Genomic DNA, 19,997 nt, shown 5'->3' with positions numbered 1-19,997 from the left:
TTGTTTCAAGTAATCTGAAACAACTTTTATTTATCTACTAGGTAATAGAGTTCATACGGATAGATTGTGACGAGAGCAGGCCGTTTGCCCGTCTCTCGTCCGCGTTTCTCCCTCCCCCACTCGGCTAAGCGTGGTGGCCAACGTTGGGCGCATTTAAGTATGCGCCTAACACTTGGTCTTTTGTTTCAGCGCCAAGGACGAGCCAGCGCAGTTGAGCGCAAGAAAAGTTGAAGAGCGCGGAGAGAGAGTGAGAGAAAGAGAGAGAGAGAAAGAGAGTATTAGGCCTATGCAGGGATTGGCAGGCGCGCAACGCGTGACCGATAAGCGACGCGTCGCGTGCCGCCTAACTAATAGGTCAAGGTAGGGAGAGGAGCGAGCGCCGCAGAGCGACTGCAAGAGGCGCGCAAGAATTAGTGCGTGAGAGAGTCGCAGCCGAGCCTTACGAGAGTGAGGGAGTCTAAGCCTAGTCTTGCTAGAGTGCGGAAGTCCGAGCCCAGCAGAGAGAGCAGTTTGGGATAGCCGGAAGGAAGGACGATTAACCCTACCGGCAACGGCTTTGCCAGCAACAACAGCCAGCCCACCTGCCAAGAGAGTCAACGCCACCGACGGAGACCTGGTCAGCGACAGCGGGTAGCGACGATCTGACCAGCGACGACGGCCGGTACGTCCTGCGGCAGCACATCGCCCAGGATTCTCGACGTTGCAAGGAACAAGAAAAAAAGGTCAAGTCTTCCTTTTCTTCTTTCTCTCTACACTCTCTCTCTCTGTTGATGCGACGACCGGTGCGCGGTGAAAGAGATAGCCTGGCACTCACGTGCCGGCTATCTGAAGGTTCGCGCTAAGGTTAATTTGTAGTGATATAAGTTGCGACCGGTGAATTGTCCAGGCGCCCACGTGCCGGGCAATTTCCCGGTATTAGTCCGCGTAGTTTTAAGTAAGTTTGTAATAGGTTAAGTGTGCGATTTGGTATTAGTGAAATGCGAAATGTTCAGTTGCGATTATCTTAAGCAGTTTATTGTTCGATTTTTAGTTTGTTAGTCGGTAATTTAGATTATGTTATGCGCGCGATTGTTCAGTGTGAATGATTATTAATAATAATAGGTTGTAAGTGAGATTTGGTTCTTGTCTGTGTATAATTTATTTATCAGCCTCCCCTCATTCTTCCCTCTCAATTGTCATGAGCGAAAGCGCCTCACTTACCCCGGAAAAGAATTGGTAACAAAGGATTAAGTTTTGTTACAAGATCATTTGAAAAATTTTCATTTTAATTGAAATCTTCTTCAAAATTATCAGTTATTTCATAAAAAAATCGTTTACAAAGTTCTATCAACTTTTTAATTTTTTATATAACGATATAATCTTTTAATACCTATCTATCCCTTCCTATCTTCAACGACCTTAGCTTAAAAAATGTTAACATTTTTAAACTCTTCGTTGTGAGAATTATTTTATTTTGTCAGTATTTATATTTTCTATTCTTGTAAATAATATTGCTATCCTCTATTCAAGAAATGATGATCGGACGTTTTAAAACCTTCATTGGCGTAATGCGGCTAGACTTTGCAGAATTAAATGAATTATTTCGACAATTGACATTGTGTATTAAGAGGCTCTCATAATTACTTAAAATTATTTATCTATGTAAATATAATTTTGTTATTCTGATGCTATTTAAATTGAAAACTATAAAGAAATAATTTATATAATTATTTATATAATTATAGGGGTCACGGTGGCTCAGTGGGTTGGGTAAGAGTCCAGGCTTCTGTGCAAAAGGTCGTAGATTCGAGCCCCGGACATGTCATGATTTTTTAAATGAAATTTTCATATGTCTGTACCATGATTTCGGTGGTTTAGATTCTACCTTAAACTGTAGGTCCAGTCATGGTGCGTGTCAAACTTTATCTTCCTACACTTTTTAAAAAAATGGTTGAGGAGGTGATTCTGCTTATTCATGACTAATGCGTCTAGGTACCTTACAGTGTTCCACGTGAACGTAGTTCTTGAAGTAACAATAACAATTGAAATATAATATAATATAGTTGACAAAATTACTAATGCCTGTTTACAAAGTCTTTAGTTAAAAGGATGATAATTGTGAAATTTGTTGATCCATTTGATATTATAATAAATAGATTTACTCAAATATTTTTTCTAAGAATGTTACATGTAGCCATAATTTTACATCTAACTACGAGAATTTTTTATGCTATTATATTTTATTCTATTAGATTATATCTCCAATTAAATTAGAATTTGCAATTAGCATTAAGAAAACGCAATATCGAACATTTGATTTTGTTGGAATAGATCTCATATAAGATATTTTCAACCATGGACAGCTTTACATTAAAACGTTAAGTTGCAACGTGAACATAAGGTTCATTAAAATTATATTTTCAGATATATAGTTAAAATAATAGTGTTAAAAATTATGTTGACTAAGAACTTTACGATTTTTATTTACGATACGCTTTTTTAACTTTTAAGATAATTTATCGTTCATAAATCATTCATGTTGTACGTATCTCAAGTTGAATTTTTACGAACAACTAGTAACTTTTTCAGATAGTATAATTTTTGAAGTGATGATACAATGAAGTAACATTTAATACGCGGAGCGCACTGTATGAGTTCTAGTATATGAAAATATATTACGTTAGATTTAGCAAAAATTGTTGATATATTCATTAATTTGGAACTTGTGACTATAGAGAACTAAGATCACTACGTATCTATTGTGCCTCCGTAGCATTTAATATGAACGTAGATCTTGAAATAATACTATAACAATAACAATGTAAAGATTGTCTCTGTATGCAAATTGAAGAAAAATATATGCCGTTAATCTATGTGAACATTAGCATTCAAAATATTTTACTCTGAGCGTAATATTAACTTTATTCTCTTCCGTTTTAGATTGAAGCTGCGCTATTATATGATGCAGTTTTTGCATTAGGTGGTGCATTGAATAGTGTTTTCAGAAATCAAAAAGGTTCTGATGATCCTAAAATTCTACTACCAAGGCCGCTGTTATGCAATGGAGCAATTAAGTATGAAGCTGGACTCAACATTACGAAAGCTTTTTATGAGGTAGTGAATTAACTTATTTACAAAAAATAAAATTTAAATAAATACTCAAAATAAAGTTCATCATCTATTAGACTACTACAATTTTTTAACACCAAAATTAAGAATATAAGAGTCGTATATTATTAAGGGGTTTTCGGCCGAGGCAGCGATGTTCCCTGTTGACATAAGCTGAAAGTGATCGCCTCCCGAAATGAAAACAAATATCTCATCAGCTATAATAATTAAAAATCTGCTCGTTATAGATAGAAATACATGCTATTCGTAGCGTAATCAGAACACAGCAATGTTGCTGACGAGATTGCGTTCTGGGGCTCCACTTAGTAAAAACGCATATGTGCGATTTGATCACCAGTAAGAGAACGAGGAAACAAGCCTAAGTCGGGTAAATAATTGAAATTTAAGGAAACGAAATTAAGATTTACTAGTGTTATCCCTTATTTTTATTTTTGCGTAGGTCTCTTTGTTCACTTGACGATGTCGATGATTTCACATGCGAGCTACACATGCCAGGGATATCGTTTGATTGATCGGTTGGTTGAAAGAGTAAAAGAGAGACGACCTGACCTGACGAAGGCTGCTGGCAAGAACTGTTGCCGGAATTGCAGACAGGTTGACGGCAGGCAGAAACGAAATTCCTAATGCCTTGGGCGTCAATGAAAAATTTCTCCTGGCCGCAATCTGCTAAGCGTCTTCTCGATCCTTTATCTCTCCATGCTCGACGATTCGTATTCTTATAGCGCGTGTGCTCTCGGTCCTCAAGATCGATTTTTCATCTCGAGATCTCGGTACCTGCTCCAGCAACGCCGGCGGCTTCACTCTCGCTAGCGGATCGTCGTGGGTCACTCGCGCTCATTCGCTCGTCACATGCGACGCATCTATGTCTCTCCCTCTTCCTCATCGCAGCCACTCTCGCTCCCAATTGACTCCCAATGACGATACCCGGCACAGGTATTGACCCTGAAATAAAGCGTTGCGAGCATGGGTAATGATTCTTAATTTCCACTAGACTCGCCAAGGCCACAACGAAGGAGCGAGTCGCGGGAGAGATAGAGAGTGACTCAGACAGGGCTGGACATTCCGGCCAGCGCCCGGTTACAGCCCCCAAGTCATCGATCAACTCCAATACAGGAGGGGTACGGCAGCTAGCCACCTCCTCATCCCTGTTGCCAAGCATCGCTCCATAACTGCTCAATGAGAAGGCCTGTATCCGTGCACGCTTCTTCTTTCCTCCCCGGCGCACCTTCGTTTTCCTATCAGATGCTGCGTCGGCTTCGGTCATTCCCTCAGCTGAGGGCGCTGGTTCTGTGATCGCCATGGATTCCAATATCGCCCGTGGTTGGAGAGCGTTGGACAGACCAGGCAAGTGTACGGGCGGAATAACCGAGCTACGAGCCACTTGTACTTGTCATGATATAGACTCGATGTGCAACCACACACCTATCACAGTTGCTCACAGACACATCATAGCGTCCACAGTAGCAACAAAATGTTCGCGGATTAGCCACCTCTGGACACCGCGACCTCGGATGGGAGCCGTCTCTACAATTAATGCAGAGAACATGTGTATGATAGGGAAGGATGCTCAGGATAGGCATCGCCTAATCGATAGTACGCACCTAGCGACCTGCATGCAACGCAAGCTCAAATTCTCTGCGCGCAGCAATCCGCCCCTCGTCCGTCCCTCGCTCCACCACTTCTTCATCTCGACCTACGTCCCCCGCCTGCGTCCGCTCAAACGGGAATTTCCGGACTTCTTTTTCCGGCAACACTCTGCTACTCATCTTGCGGCAACTGACGACTTCGGCCAATTGTTGCCTGCCACCGTAGTCGGCTTGCTTTTGAGAGCTGACTTAGGACTGGCAATCTCTGGCCTCGTCTCAAGGACCCTTGACTCCGGCTCCACGGTTTCCGACCGCGAAGTCTGGAGTCCTAGCGGATCACTGGAGCGTTCCCGAGCCCTTTCCTCCTCTACGAGCATCCTGCGCGCTTAGTCCGTCCTAAAGGCATCACGGCAGCGCGGAAAGGTTTAACATGAATGAGGATATGAGGAATGAGGATCGAACCGACGATTTTCTATTTGAACAATTTATGACGCCGACCGTAATTAGGGCGGGTAGCCGGCATGTGCACGCCTTGCTACCTATCTGACGCTTACAATTACGCGCTGTACCATACCGTTGAAGAGAGAGAGAGATTAGTTTGCGAGACTTGACCTTCAATGCAGGAACGGGAAGGCCTGGCTGCGCCCTGCCGACGATGTTGCTGAGCGTCGCTGGGCAACTCCTGCCGGCTTCTCCGGGTAGCGTCCCGAGCAGATCCTGGAACAAGGCAGTCGTCCTCTATCCTCTCGGTTCTTCTCGGCTCCTTAGCGGCGTGTGCGTTCGGCTGACTCTTTGTCCTCAATTGCACGTTCGACTTTGTACCGCTGAACGTCTACCGTCTTAGTAACCGATCGACTGGAAAACCTTCTGATTGACTGCTCGACTCACTACCGTCTGTGTCACTCATTTTTTTCTTCCGCGATCGATAGATTCTTTCTCGTTCTTTCTCTCACCACTTGACTTACTTATTAGGCGGCGCGCGACCAATGCACTAATTGGTTCGCGACGCACGCTTGCCTAATCTTGCGTGGAGCATGTACGCCCCTAACTCTCTCTCTCTCTCTTTCTAACATCTCTATACTCTGTCGTCAGCGTAATAGCTTCGGGCCGGTTCGGCGTCGCTCGGCAATCTCCGTCAGCTGAAACAAAGACCATGTATTAGGCCTATTCTGAAATGCGCCTAACGCTGATCACCGTGCTTTACCGAGAGAGAGGGGGAATTAAGGAAAATACCGACGAGAAGGCTTACTCTCGTCATAGTACTGTCCGAGTTATCTCGCTCAAGTATCTCCGACCTAGGGCCGAAACTAGCACCAGCTCTCCATACACGGCTTCAGTTGAGGAGGTCACGGGGTTTGGCCGGCTGTCCGTCCCTTCCACTTCTCTGGCCGAGCTAGGGTGCGGTTGAATGCACTCCTGTCCTAAGCCAGAAGGAGTCGAGGAAGAACTCGCCTCTAGTCTCTCTTTTGCCGCTGTTCTTCATTCTTCAGTGAATTTTCCGTCGTTTAGCGGGGAGAACGAACTTTCCATGGAAAAGTTCGAACCTCTACAGCATCCTCTTCTTCGGCTCGTACCTCTCTAGGCCTCCGCTAATTATTGGCGCTCATCTTCCAAGTACCCTGCTGGCGGGATATTCGATATCGCAGATGGACACCGGAAGGAAAACCGTGGATCCAGGGCTTGGAGATGGAAGGGCTTCCACTCCAATGGGCCGGAAACGTATTCCGCAGGTCACACTGAGACCAAAACCTTAGCCACTTCCGCGGGCCTGGGTCCTCTTCCTCCTCAATCACTTCTTGGAGCCAATTAATAAATCCTCCCTCCAGAATCTTCGCCGTTCTTCGGTTTATCACTTTTTTCAAGGGAGTATTCTTAAGTTCTCCCGCTTGGGAGACAGCCCCAGTGGAAAGAGCCAACGGACTCCGTAATAGGAGCTCCTCCAGCTCGACGTCCCCTGCTACGCTGTCTACTTCTATAGCGAGACATTCCACGGTATTCGGAACTCCACCAGGGGTAAAGAGCTCCGGTTCAACGTGGACAACACGGAGCGTAGTAAACTCGTCCACCACGGCGGTCAATACTGGCGAAATTGGGGGTTCCGAAGCTTAATTCTTCCCCTCCCGGGGGTCTCCTCGAGAAGCACTTTCTATGGAGCTACACTCGGAGGATGCCTTACTGGGACGATTTCCCAGGATCGGAGGGAGCGAATTCGTTGGTTCAGTCACGCTCAGCTTCACTCCGTGCTCCAGCGTGTCCGTTCCACCGTTCGCGGCCAAACCGGTTGGACTTGCATCTCCGGTCACAACCTCCGGTGTCGAGGACATCGATTCTCTTGATCGCTGTGCCATCTGTAAAGGAAAATAAACACCACTAGTGACAATCACATCACATGTACATCAAAGAAAGAGAAGAAATCCAACAAATAATAAAACATGTACTAACAAATAAAATAAATCGACGTTTCACTCTAAACGACACGGAACGTATCTTTTTAAATCCTTAACATGCACCATCGGAACCTGTCGCTTATCTTTTACCTCCAACTCGTATACAATGTCCGAAATCTTTTTGACTAACTTATATGGACCTCTGAACTCAGGCTCCAGACTGGCGTTTCGGCCCACCGCCGCACTCAATAACGGATGGAGCACCAAAGAAATCCCCCTCGCTAAACGTAGCATACCGGCGCTTCTTATTATAGGCACTCTTCTGTCGTTCTTGAGCGCTTTCGATATGCTTACGTACTAAATCGCGCAACGCGTTTAATCACTGCAAATGATCTCGCCAAATCTCGGGACTCATGCTGATCACGGGTATTTTTTTCTCCACTTCTCGTCTTAGATTTTTCGCCGGTAGCGGATTACGTCCAAAGTTGTCAAATGCCTGGGAAACCTTCGTAGAGGACTGAGTCGCGGTATTGATTGCGTGTCTAAACACATGAAGGTATTTATCCCAACTTCTGTGATCGTTATCGACAAAAATAGCGATCATAGTCTTCAGGACTCTGTTCACTCGCTCTACCGGATCGTTCTGCTCGTGATAGGGGGGACAAAAAAATGTGCTTCACGCCATATTCGCTTAAGGTATCTTGAAAAACCTTACTCTGATACGCCTCCGCTTTATCGCTGACGAGGTAATCTGGTGTTTTCCACTACACGCGCGCCGACCACGTGTACGCGATTCGAATTCTGTTTCTTTTCATTCATCGTCCTATCATCCATACTCGAGCCTGACGGGTTGCTGGCAGATGCGAACGCAACCTCGCTTGTCTCGAGCCACTCTCTCCTGCCTACGCACGCTAAAGCATGCTCTCTGCGCGCCATTCGTTCGCGATGTGCCTTCACCGCCAGCCATGCTCGCTCAAGCCAGTTTACATAGGGGTCGTTGACCAAATACCGGTCCCCGCCTGCGGGTCACCCTGTGCCTTTAGTTTGCCTGCACACGTAAGGCAATCTGTGAATATGAAACCCGGCGTATCGCAAATCTGACACGATACCGACGCACTGGAACACGCGCCAGCATAATGCCCCAGCTGCTTGCACCTAAAACATCGTGGTGCGTTCTCGCTGCTACAGCGACTTCCACCGGTGCTCCGGCCTGGACACTACGCGCTCCGATGTCCGCTCACCCTACACGTATAGCAAGCTCAACTAAACGGGCGAATACTTGCAAACCCGCCACTATTCTGATGCCGTTCCCCTCTCTGCTACGGAACCAGACTCGGCGGTGTCGCGTCCTGTTATCTTGCTTGTCCCGAATCGCTGATCTGGTCAACAGAGGGTGGGGCGTTTCCCGCACTCAAACCTCCGGTGCCGTCGCTACGCCGCTCAACTGCGTTTCCTTGCCATGACTACAACACATTCACCGCGACTTCTCCGTCCGTGGAGGAATTTTTCTTTATTTTATTTTAGACGTGTGACCGAGCATTCTCTGACCGCTCAGCCGAGGCGATTGCGGCCTTCTCCGCTTCCACCACTGCCGCATTTGTAGATCTTTCCCGGATCTCGAGGCTCCCTTATATGCCGCGTCAGCTACGAGCATGTTATCGGGAACCGATGGTGGCTGCCAGCGTTTTTCTTGATCGCGTTGTCGTTCATACTCGCAGCCCACTCGCTTCAATTCCCTCATAGACGTGAACGACATCTGATACATCATTCTCACGAATGTCGGGTGCAGGTCCTCCTTGCAGATGCTTACTGGCCTCTTTCCCAACGGGGAATGGTCAAAACGCCTGATTATACATTGGTACACGGTGATGTAGTCGCTTGAGGACTCACCCTCGGCTTGCGTCGGTAAGCGCAGCTCCTGGTATAAATCCGATAGCCTCCAATTCTTATCAAATTCCTCGTTAAAGTTCTCTAAAAACTCGTCAAGGTAGACCAATTCAATTCATTGTTTCGGTACCACAACGCCGCCTTCCCCGAGAATACTATGCCTACTGCTTTCAATATCTTATCATCAACAAGCCATAAAAACTTTGGCATCGTGTTAATTTCCTTATGAATCCGTCTGCATCCATATTACCTTCACCTATTAAATTTGAGCGACCACGCACGAAAATCGCTCACCGCGTCCGCCGGCCTACCTCCAATATACCGACGCGACGCGTGGATGCTCGCTCTCGCTTGACGTCTTGCCTGGTCCACTCTAGGGCTTTAGGGCGCGCGCACGTCATCCGTATCCGAGCCCGACGAGTCGGTACTTTCCTCTACCTCGCCTTTAGCTCGTACCCTCCGCCGCGCGTGCCCTTCACGGTGGTCATGGTCGGCTCTGCACCCGATTCCTTTGTCCTTAACTCTGACCGTTCGCCCTTCCTCGTCTAGTTCGCGCAAGATTTCCCTAAAAACTTCTTTTAAATTTCTAGCCAGGTCCGCCAGCTCTCCCGCAGTAATCAGCGTGCTCGACTCTTGCCCGACGCTAATCGGTAATTTTATTGCAGCCTCGTTCAATTCTTCATCCGAGAAGAATTCCTGCTCATCTTCTCCCTCCGACTCTATTTCCCTAATGGTAGAGAGGGACGGCGTTTTACCCGGCGGTCGCGCCTCCGGGGCTCGAGCAGCCATTAGCGCAACGGATGCTCGTCACGATCGCTCATCAGCATGAACCCCTATCACGGTCTGCTCCACGCCATAGAAATTATTTATTAACGTGACACAACTCTTCGATACCAGATGCACTGACCCTACACAACAAACGCTTCTTACAATTACCCAGGTGCGGTTTTATGCACCTCTGGTCGGTTTGTATAATACTCTGCTCGAGAAGGTTGCGGATTAACGCAATTCCCTTTCATACCAGGACACTAGGTGCGAGGGTAAACATGCCATGTGTTTACCCTAGCGTCATACAGATCCCTCTTTCTCAAAACAAATATTACACACCAAAGTCAAATCTCATTACATGCACATTAGCCGTGCTCTCGGGCAAAGACGTGTCAATTTTTAGCGTCAGTCCGTTTAGCAACAACACTACTCGACTAGGCTTTGTGTCGCACAACCACAACAATTAACGACGATTGGTGATCTTCGGAACACTAGTCCGAAAGCACACCGTCCAAGCCCAAGCGCAGTGACGACAGTAAGCGGTGATGTTTGTTAATATAAAATAAAAGGTTACATTCGCTTACATTCGAACTCGGTATTTCAACGGCCCGCGCGGCTCTTAGCTTGCTTCGTTTCGAAAACACAGCCTGCCAGCACAAAAGTAGACAAACCGCTCGGGTCACCAACCGACGCAACTTGAACGCTCGCGACGCACAACAATGAGCGCCAGTTTACGCTGCTCGACCTTCGCGCATTTTCTAACGCGCGCTTTCCTGCCTTACCTCTGTTTGCTCAAAATACCTTAAATTCAAAATAAATAAATGCATTTCAATCCGCACACCATCCCTCTCGACCCAAAGTCCGCCAACTCTTCACTGCAACGGTGCCGATGGGTCTCGTCACGAAGTTGGCGTGATGGGTGCTAACTCGAGAGGAAAGTTATAACGGGCGCATACAATAATTGCTCTTGACAACCTTTAACCAATTTTATTACTCATTAAGATTCATAATTATAAAGAAAGACGACACGGATTTACGCATCGTTCTCTGCGGCCGTGTGCCTTCGCTCGTGCGGAAAAACGCACGGGGCACGGTACAATAGATTGAGAGGAATTCAAAGGAGGGTCTCGCCGTTCTCGCCGTGCTCGTGGACCTTGCTGACGCGTCGCGCACTCGTGAATGAAAAGAGAGAGAGCGACTGCTGACAAAAACTATTACCGGAACTGTAGATAGATTGACGGCAGTCGAAGATGAAATCCCTAATGCCTTGGGCATTAATGGCAAATTTCTCCTGGCCGCAATCTGCTAAACGTCGCCTCGATCCTTTGTCTCTCTTTACTCGACGATTCGTATTCTTATGGCGCGCGTGCTCTCGGCTGTCACGGTCGATCTTTTCCTCTCGAGATCTCGGCTCGAACTCTCTCCCTACCACGCGTGTGTCTGCTCGAGCAACCGGCGAGTTTGCTCTCGCGAACGGATCGCCGCGGGTTACTCGCACTCGCTCGCTTGTCACATACGACGCATCTATGCCTCTCTCTCTTCCTCGCCACAGCCACTCTCGCTCCCAATTGGCTCTCAATGACGATGCATGGCACAGATATTAGCCTTGAAATAAAGCGTTGCGAGCATCGGTAATGGTTCTTAATTTCCAATACGCTCATCAGGACCACAGCGAAAGAGCGAATCGCGGCAGAGAGAGAGAGAGAGAGAGAGAGAGAGAGAGAGAGAGAGAGAGAGAGAGCGAACCAGACAGGTCCGGCCATTTCGGCCAGGGCCGTATCGCAGATCAAATACTCACTGCATCGAGAATATAATAAGAAACATTATTGTATAATTGTGTAGGATTGATTGTATAGATTGGTATATGTGATGACGAAATAATCCAAGATAATATGTAAAAATTAGCTTATTAGACTCAAAAATTGAAAAATACATGATAAAACGATTAAGTGTGGACTACGCAAAGACTCTCTAATAACTGACGCTGCTTGCCCTTGATATAAAGGGCTAGCCCTCTCGCTAAAACCGCGCTCCTATACTTTCGATTATTTTTCGAATTTTTTCGATTTCTAATTTGAACTCGAAACGCACAAATACATGATGACAAAATGTAGACGCGCCTTTGAAAGAAAACGCTTTTAACGTTCCATACTTTTATTACATGTAATTTCTATTTATTCTCACAACTGTTATGCTAATAATTAAAAGCTATAACTTATCTGATGATCAAGCGTGCGTAATTAAACATTTAATTGATTTACAATTTAAATAGCGCTGACCAGCTTATTTATGTAACGTTTTGTCTTTTACTACGTTATGATAAAGTTCTGACTCTAAGATATATTTGTAAATCGCGTTTACGAGAGCAAGCAAGAAGTTGACAAGTAGTATTATATACCTGATATGACCGACATAACAGTCATTGGTGTATTTAAAAATCAATCATCGAACAGCGAACATAGTATCATCTACGCAGTTTGCTACTTCGACGGGCCGTTTCAAATGCGGCTAAATATTGTTGTATCTATCGGAGAAAGGCCCGATAGCGCTGCAACAAATACTCGGTCGAATTTATAGGCGATATTTTATCAAAAGAGGAGATGACCAATTTTTTAGTATAAATCGGTTCTCAAGGAAAAATAGCCTCTTAAAGTTTATAACGAATTTAATTCATTCGTTATGTCTCTCTCTTCCCACGCATGCATGTACACAATTCATATACTTATACTATATTTGAATTCACATTATATTATACAGCAGCCTGCAGCTGCCGACAACGTCGAAGTGTAAGGTAAGAGAGAGAGCCCGGCATGTCTACTAACGAGCCTACAAGCAGGGAGAGTCGCGTCCGCGTGTATGCGTGTATGCGTGTGGTCGCGCTGCCGAAAAGCACGATGAAAGAGTGGGGACGCCTTCCGCGGCAATTGACTGGCGGACGTAACACGGGCGACACGTGTTTGAGCGCGCGCTAAAGGATTTTCCTTTTTGCGGATTCGGACTTCCGACCCGGCATTGACTTAGATTATTCGCGAGTGCGTGCAGTGGTGCGACACCTTGACACGACAGTGTGTGCGTGCAAGGCGTAGTGCTAGGTAGCCCACATTTCGTCACCACTGCAACCGGCGTCCGGGAACGCTGTTCAGCGAGCGAGCGTTTACCGCACGGAGGGCCTGGCCATTGACGCCTCATTGTAAGTACCGGCTCGATTAGCTCTATCTCGCTTGCCCGCTCGCTTCTCTCTCTATCTTTACCGATTTACTACTGTACGCTTTCTCCTTAATAATTTATATAAATTATCTTTATCCTTCGTATTCTCTGCGTTTCTTTGACTTTGCGCCCGACTCCCACCCCAATCCTTGGCGAATTCTCTGCGCTTGTCACTACTTTTCGCGCTTTCCAGCCACTGCTACCTGCGACGCTCTACGCGGGCCACGAGGCTGCTTGACATTGCGGCTGGTTGAAAGGCTTGGCCACACATGCACCAGCGTACTAGCCCCGTGGCATTAGTAACTGATTAAGCCGAGCTGTCAATTAATCTATCCTCTCGATTATAACGGCGGGTTAGCCCAAACCCCGTTATAAGTTATAAACAATTAAAGTTAGATAAGTGAATAGCACAACATTTACAATGAAGTTATTAGAATTTTTTACACCAAAAAGTCATTTGTGATACGCGGAACATTATTTAATATCAAAATCAGCAATTTAACAAACTGTTTTTGAATAATAATTAAATAATGAAATCCTAAATTATTATTTTTATTATAAAATCAACGAATGGATAACGCTGGTTCTCAGTAATTTTACGTGTATATGTTTAAATAAATTTTAAATTTTTTATTTATCGATAACTCTGTTAAAAATCAGTTATTAATTTGTCAAATTCTTGCTTCTCTTTTTTAAGGTGCTGAGATCGCTGTTTTATATACAAATTTGCATCATATTTATTTATTGCAAAATTACTAGTGAATTTACTTGCAAATTAAATTAAGTTAACAAATATGTATTAAATGATTATAATTACTTGAAATTCGAGATAAGCGCATTGAAATTGACTGAAAAAATGCTTTTGTTCGTTTGTAAAACTTTCAATTATTGATTTTGCATAGTAAATAATAAATTTCCTACGCCCGTGACGTCACGATCCTTATACAGTCTTGATTTCGATCAATTGCCCTAACACATTCAAGCGTATATGTGAGGTAGCGCCGTAGTTTTGATAACGCTTTTCCTCGGTTATCGGTGGTATGACGGGTTGTTATTGTGCAGTGGAAAGCAGAAAAAAAGATAAATCAGACAGAATCGTTACAAATAATAATTCGAGATCGATGCGCCCGACATTTTTGTTGATACTCCCAAGAACTGATGACTAGTTCGTGAGTTGGGTATCTTCTCATGGGCAACAGCAATACCCCGAGTAAAAACTAGGCATTCTAATGTATTTTTATCCTCCTGAATGAAAATTTACTACTAGTTTTTGTAAAAAAGTGGTAAAAATTTGTTTTATAGTACTATCGTTTAAACAAATTATAAAAATATTTTATATTCAAACTAGATTAATTTTATGAGCAAATATGACTCGTTTTAAAACGAATAAAATAATAAGTGTTTATTTCGAGTTTTGAATAAAAAACGAAAATTTAACATTTTTATCAACTTTGATTGTTAATAATTTTTAATCTAGTCAATATTTCTCAATTTAAGAAAGTTGCTCACTCTGTGAAAATTCATCTATAAATTGATGTAATATATTATTATAATAAATTTTTCAGAGAAAGCTCTCAAAAGCGAACATTCTTTGTTACAACTCTTACATCTTCGCTCAGTCGTTGTCTTTTTTCGCGGTACTGCTTTTTTATATTTTCGATGACTGAGATCAAAATTTATAAAAATTATATTGGTCTCATGCAATTGATATTAATTTTGATGCTCCTGACATTACCTTTTATAATTCTAAACAGGATTAGAGAATCATTAAAGACAATCGTCTGCATTATTATCACTTTATAAAATTGCAGCAACTCAATAAGCAAAATCATTTGCGTTGAGAATTTTACCAAAGAATTCTGCAAGAGTTTGAGAATGTTGGGAATTTTTTGGACATTTAACAACCATTAATATGCAGAAAAAAATCCAATTTTTGTTGTTAATAGGCATCAAAACAGATTTTCTTTTATACTAAATATAAATAAGTTTCTATATTTAGATCGGTCCAGTAGAAATGCAGAGAAATTGAAATGGCCAAAACTACCACGATTTAAAAAAAATTATCTCTCAAGGTTACTGAATGACTTGCCGGAAAATGAACGGAATAATATCTGGAATTTACATGAAAGTGCTCCTCCACACAAAACTGTCTTTATTAGAGAACTACTAATGTTCGCATGTTTCTAGATAGGTAGATCAGTCAAGAAGGTACAAATTTATGGCCTCCTCGATCACCAGATCTTAATCCTCTATATTTCTTTCTCTAAGGTACTGTAAAAGATAACAATTATAGTATGGAGGTAAAAAATCAAGAGAATCTTAATACTAAGATGGCAGCCGTTTTTGATTTGATCACGCCTGAAATATTGGAAGCAACGAAAATAAATTTCGTGCATCGAATGGATTCTTGCACAGTGTGGGAACGAACAATTCGAACTTCTTCTTTAAAGTGTGAATATTACCTGATTCTAATCAAGCTATTTACAAGGGTCGTTTGAAAAGTCCGTGCAAAAATAAAAACTGCTTGATTTTTTTTAATAAATCTTTTTTATTTTTCAACATAGTCTCCTTTTAGGCTTATATACTTCATCCAACGCTGCTCTTGTTTGTTAATCCCTTCCAAATAATAGGATTTGTCCAAGTCTGTAAAATAGGCATTCGTTTCTGCAATCACCTCCTCGTTTGAATAAAATCTTTTCCCCGCCAGCCATTTTTTCATATTAGGGAACAAATAGTATCCCGACGGAGCCAAGTCTGGAGAATACGGGGGATGTAAAACGAGTTGGAAGCCTATCTCCATCAGTTTTGCGGCCACAACTGCTGAGGCGTGAGCTGGCGCATTGTCGTGGTGGAAAAGGACTTTCTTGTGGGCCAATCGTTGACGTTTCTCTAGCAACTCGGTTTTCAAATGATCCAATAACGATGAATAATATTCGCCTGGAATGGTTTTATCCTTTTCCAGATAGTCGATGAAGATTATTCCATACGAATCCCAAATGACAGTCGCCATAACCTTTCGGGCCGAAGGAATTGTCTTCGCCTATTTCGGAGCAGATTCCCCCTTGGTAACCCATTGTTTAGACTATTCTTTGGTCTCAGGAGTGTAGTGATGTATCCATGTTTCATCTACAGTGATGAAACGACGCTGAAAGTCTTACGGATTTTACTGGAACAGCTGCAAACCATTCTTGCAACACTTCACACGATCTCGTTTTTGGTCAATCGTGAGCAATCGCGGAACCCATCTAGCGGATAGCTTTTTCATGTCCAAATGTTGATGCAAAATTTTATGTATCCGTTTGCTCGAGATGCCTACAGTACTAGCAATCTCACGCACCTTCACTCTTCTGTCAGCCATCACCATATCATGGATTTTATCAATGATTTCTGAAGTGGTAACCTCGACACAGGGCGTTCAGAACGTTCAGCGTCTTTTGTGCTCATATGGCCACTCCGAAAATTTTGAAACCACTTTTAAACCATTCTAATCGAACGTGTACAATCACCCTAATAGTTATCAAGCTGCTGTTTAATCTCCTGAGGCGTTTTGCCTTTGAAAAAGTAATGTTTAATCAATATGCGAAACTCTTTTTCGTCCATTTTTTTACAACCACTCGATTTCTTTGATTGAAACGAATGTAAAATGTAAAGTAATTGGCCGATCTTGTTGAAACTTGGTGTGTGCTCTTCCAAGATATGCCACTAACTGAAAATAACCTTGATACGCACTAGTAGCATAATCTCTCTGACTTTGCACGGACTTTTCAAACGACCCTCGTAATACGTAACATATTGTATTTTATTATTGTTTTTTCAGGTCTGAATGCTGGAAATTTTTAATATATTTATTGTTTTGTAGTTGATTATATTCTACAAAAAACAGAAAAAGTCTGAAGTTTTAAATAATTAGAATTATTTGTTTAATGTTTATTGCTTGATTTATAAGGAACAATTTGATTATCATTATTATTCTAAATAAACTTTTTCCGTTTTTGAATTATACATTACAAAAATAAATTAACCTTGAAAATTAAATCTATAAAATTTAAAACCACAAACATTTTTACTCTTTTGGAAACTGAATGTAAAACTTTGAATGTGGTATTAGAAAAGTCCTCTAAAATTTTTGTTGAAAAAAAGTCAAAAAATAGTATGTGATGTTATTATCATCTATTATTTATAATATTGTTCGTACTCTCGTGGTCTGCTGCGTTAATGAGTAAGAATTTGTTTCAGTTTTCAAAAATGCTTGGAATATTAACTTTGAAATTAAATTGTAAATGAATATCTATTATATGAATTGGATTTTAAGGAAAGATAGACTTTACCCTAGTTTCTTATGGTGCGAAGTGTCCCATAAATAGAGCTTAAATCTTTCTTATAAAAAGATGCAATTCAGCCCAAGTTTTTCATAGCACAAAGTGTTCTATGAGACGAAAGATTTGCTCAGTTTATCACTTGAGAGAAAAAATTTAGGTATAAGACAAGTTTATTCGATCTCGAGCGCTCACTTTGCTGCACGGCTAGGAGTGAATTCTAGCCTGCGCTAAAATCAGCGAATTTATACACAGATTTTCCCATCTATTTTCGCAGGACAGCTCCCTTCGAGTTGTTTACGCAATTGTGCAAAATCATTTGTTCTAATTTACAAAAGAATAGACAGTAATAACGTAATTTTAAAACATGTATAAATTTAGAGAAGATAAAATTTTTATTTTTATTTTAAAACATATATAAATTTAGAGAAAATAAAATTTTTATTTTTATTTTAAAACATGTATAAATTTAGAGAAAATAAAATTTTTATTTTAATTTTAAAACATGTATAAACTTAGAGAAAATAAAATTTACAGAAGTATATATAGATTATTTAAGTATTTTACAATTATCGAAAAAAATATTGTTACATCCCAAGCAAGTCAAACATCAGACATTGATATGTTGTCGAAGTAGCAGTTTGCGAGTGACCTTTAGTCTTTCTCACGCAAACGGCTAACTGCGCGGTCCCTCGCTTTCAGCAGCTTCGGTACGAATCGACCTCCAGACGGAATGTGCATGTAAGCCGATGCCGCTTCCCGCAGACAATCGAAGTCGCGTATAGCTTTCCATCTAATATGCGCTTTTAACAAAAGCTTGTCGCGGAGGAGGGAGAGACATTTCTCTTCTTTCACGCTTTCGCGAGAATTGCTGAAGGGCAATTATTGGCTATTTCAAGCAGTTTAAAATATCAAATTACCAATTTTCTTCAAAGTAGGTAGACTTGTTACCTATACAGAAGTTAACATGTGTGCAGAGTTTTAGATCAAAATATTGATAAGGGGCCGACTTATCAACTGTTGAAAAAATATTGCACTTTTTTTTATTAATTAGATTTCTCGGAAACTAATAAAGATATGTACTGCAACGATTGCCGAAAATCGTAGGACTCGCGCGAGGTAATGAGCGGCTAAGCGAGGTGAGCCGCGTTCGGTTCGCGAGAGAGAGAGAGCGCGTAAGGGGCAATGACCGGGAGGGGAGGCTCCAAGCGCTAGTATGACTGTGCCACTCAGTCAGTTCGTGCGCCTAACCTCCGTGTCTTTCCGAGCCGTTCAATTTTCGTGCGCTGTTTTCCTGATGACATAGCGAACGTGAGTGAGGGTGTGCTAGCAGCAGCAGCAGCAGCAGCAGCAGCAGCAGCAGCAGCAATTACAGTAGCAGCAGCAGTAACAGCATTAGTGGCAGCAACAACAGCAGCGGCAACAGTTGAGAGGCAGCACAGCGAGCATCGAACAGTCGATCAACAACGTGTTAGTCGGATACGGTTGGCCACCGTATCCTCACCGATATCGCGGTAGGTGCACCTTCTTTCCCCTTTTGTTAATTGCTGTTAATTTTGGCGTGCGAATCCGCGCAGCGAGCGCGAAGAAGTTGTTTTGCGTGCGAGCAGGTAGTTCGCGGCAATCGTGGTTTTTTCTCTCTCTCTCGAATAGCGTGTGTTGTCATTCACGCGTGCGCGCGTCAGTCTCTCGGCCAAATCCCCGTGTAATTGATTTTATCAAATAAATCATCCCTTGGTTTTTATTCAAACGAGTTTCCGTTATTGTGTTTTCCTTTGTCCGGAGGTCGCGCCTATATTTGTTTACATACCATTCGAATTCGCCGGTGCGAAGCACGAACCGTATAAATATCGATAGACGCGAGTCGATAACTTAGGTTCCGGTGGCGGCCGCCCGAGCGCTACTAGCAAGGAGCGACAGCGCCGCCAAGTGGCGAGTTGGGGGAACCCAACTCGGAACATCGAAGAGACTCTGCGCAGGCGCACTCCGAGGCAAGGTAGGTTACTGTGCTATAAGCACATAGATAACAAGGCGTCATTTAGTCACATTTGAAGGTACGTTTGCGGGATTTCAGACTAAACGGCAGCCTGTTACATGGCGCCCAACTAAATTAGGACTCACACACGAGGGAAATTACTTGAAAAGAGAGAGTAACGCGCGCGAGAGAGAGACGTTTGCGCGCGTGCGTAATAAGGTGCGAGCGGGTAAAGTAACGCGTGGCTCGTTCGGTACGTGCTCTGCGGTAGGGGAAAGACGCCTCTCCGACCCAATAATAACTGCTTTTGTGAGCCGAGAGCACACTAACCCCAGGGGTCGAAGAGACGTCCGTAGTCGCTCCAACTCGACTGAAAGAGGTGACTAATTGTATTTAGGTTAACTTTTTGCTTTTTAAGTGTTTTATTACACATTAAAGTAATTAAGTGGGGGTCAGTCACCGAGCGACAGTACCAGCAGAGCGCGCAATTGGGGTGTGTGTAGGGTTAGATTAACTAACCCGGTGGAGCTAACAAACAGTTAGCCTCCACCTATAGGCAGGTAGCTGCGAAGCGGAAGTTCGTACTTCCTTAGACTACGCGATACCTGCACACACCCACAAGCCACGCGTATTGTTGCCTGGTAAATAAAGGCGTAATTGGGTAGTTGGCGATAAAAATCGCAACACCCCGCTCGCGCCTTGGGCGATAGGAGGCGATAGTGGTCGAATAGGAAAACTAACCTCAACCGTCACCTACGCCCCA

The 19,997-nt window shown here is 43.2% G+C and overlaps 1 protein-coding gene across 4 annotated transcripts in view; it reads left to right on the top strand.

Moving 5' to 3' along the window:
• LOC131669076 (glutamate receptor ionotropic, kainate 2-like) overlaps positions 1–19,997 on the top strand; it is a 1,402,504-nt gene that overhangs the window by 554,908 nt on the left and 827,599 nt on the right. For all 4 annotated transcript variants that reach the window (XM_058943701.1, XM_058943682.1, XM_058943691.1 and 1 more), the window contains one exon: positions 2,920–3,093. In XM_058943701.1, the coding sequence (XP_058799684.1) occupies positions 2,920–3,093 (174 nt within the window). The remainder of the gene's footprint in view (positions 1–2,919; positions 3,094–19,997) is intronic.

Source organism: Phymastichus coffea, unplaced genomic scaffold, assembly GCF_024137745.1.
Source record: "Phymastichus coffea isolate CEN01 unplaced genomic scaffold, Cenicafe_Pcof_1.1 PCOF00007, whole genome shotgun sequence".
Classification (NCBI taxonomy): domain Eukaryota; kingdom Metazoa; phylum Arthropoda; class Insecta; order Hymenoptera; family Eulophidae; genus Phymastichus; species Phymastichus coffea.
Note: the sequence above shows the minus strand (reverse complement) of the source record. Positions and strands in the feature narration are given on the sequence as shown.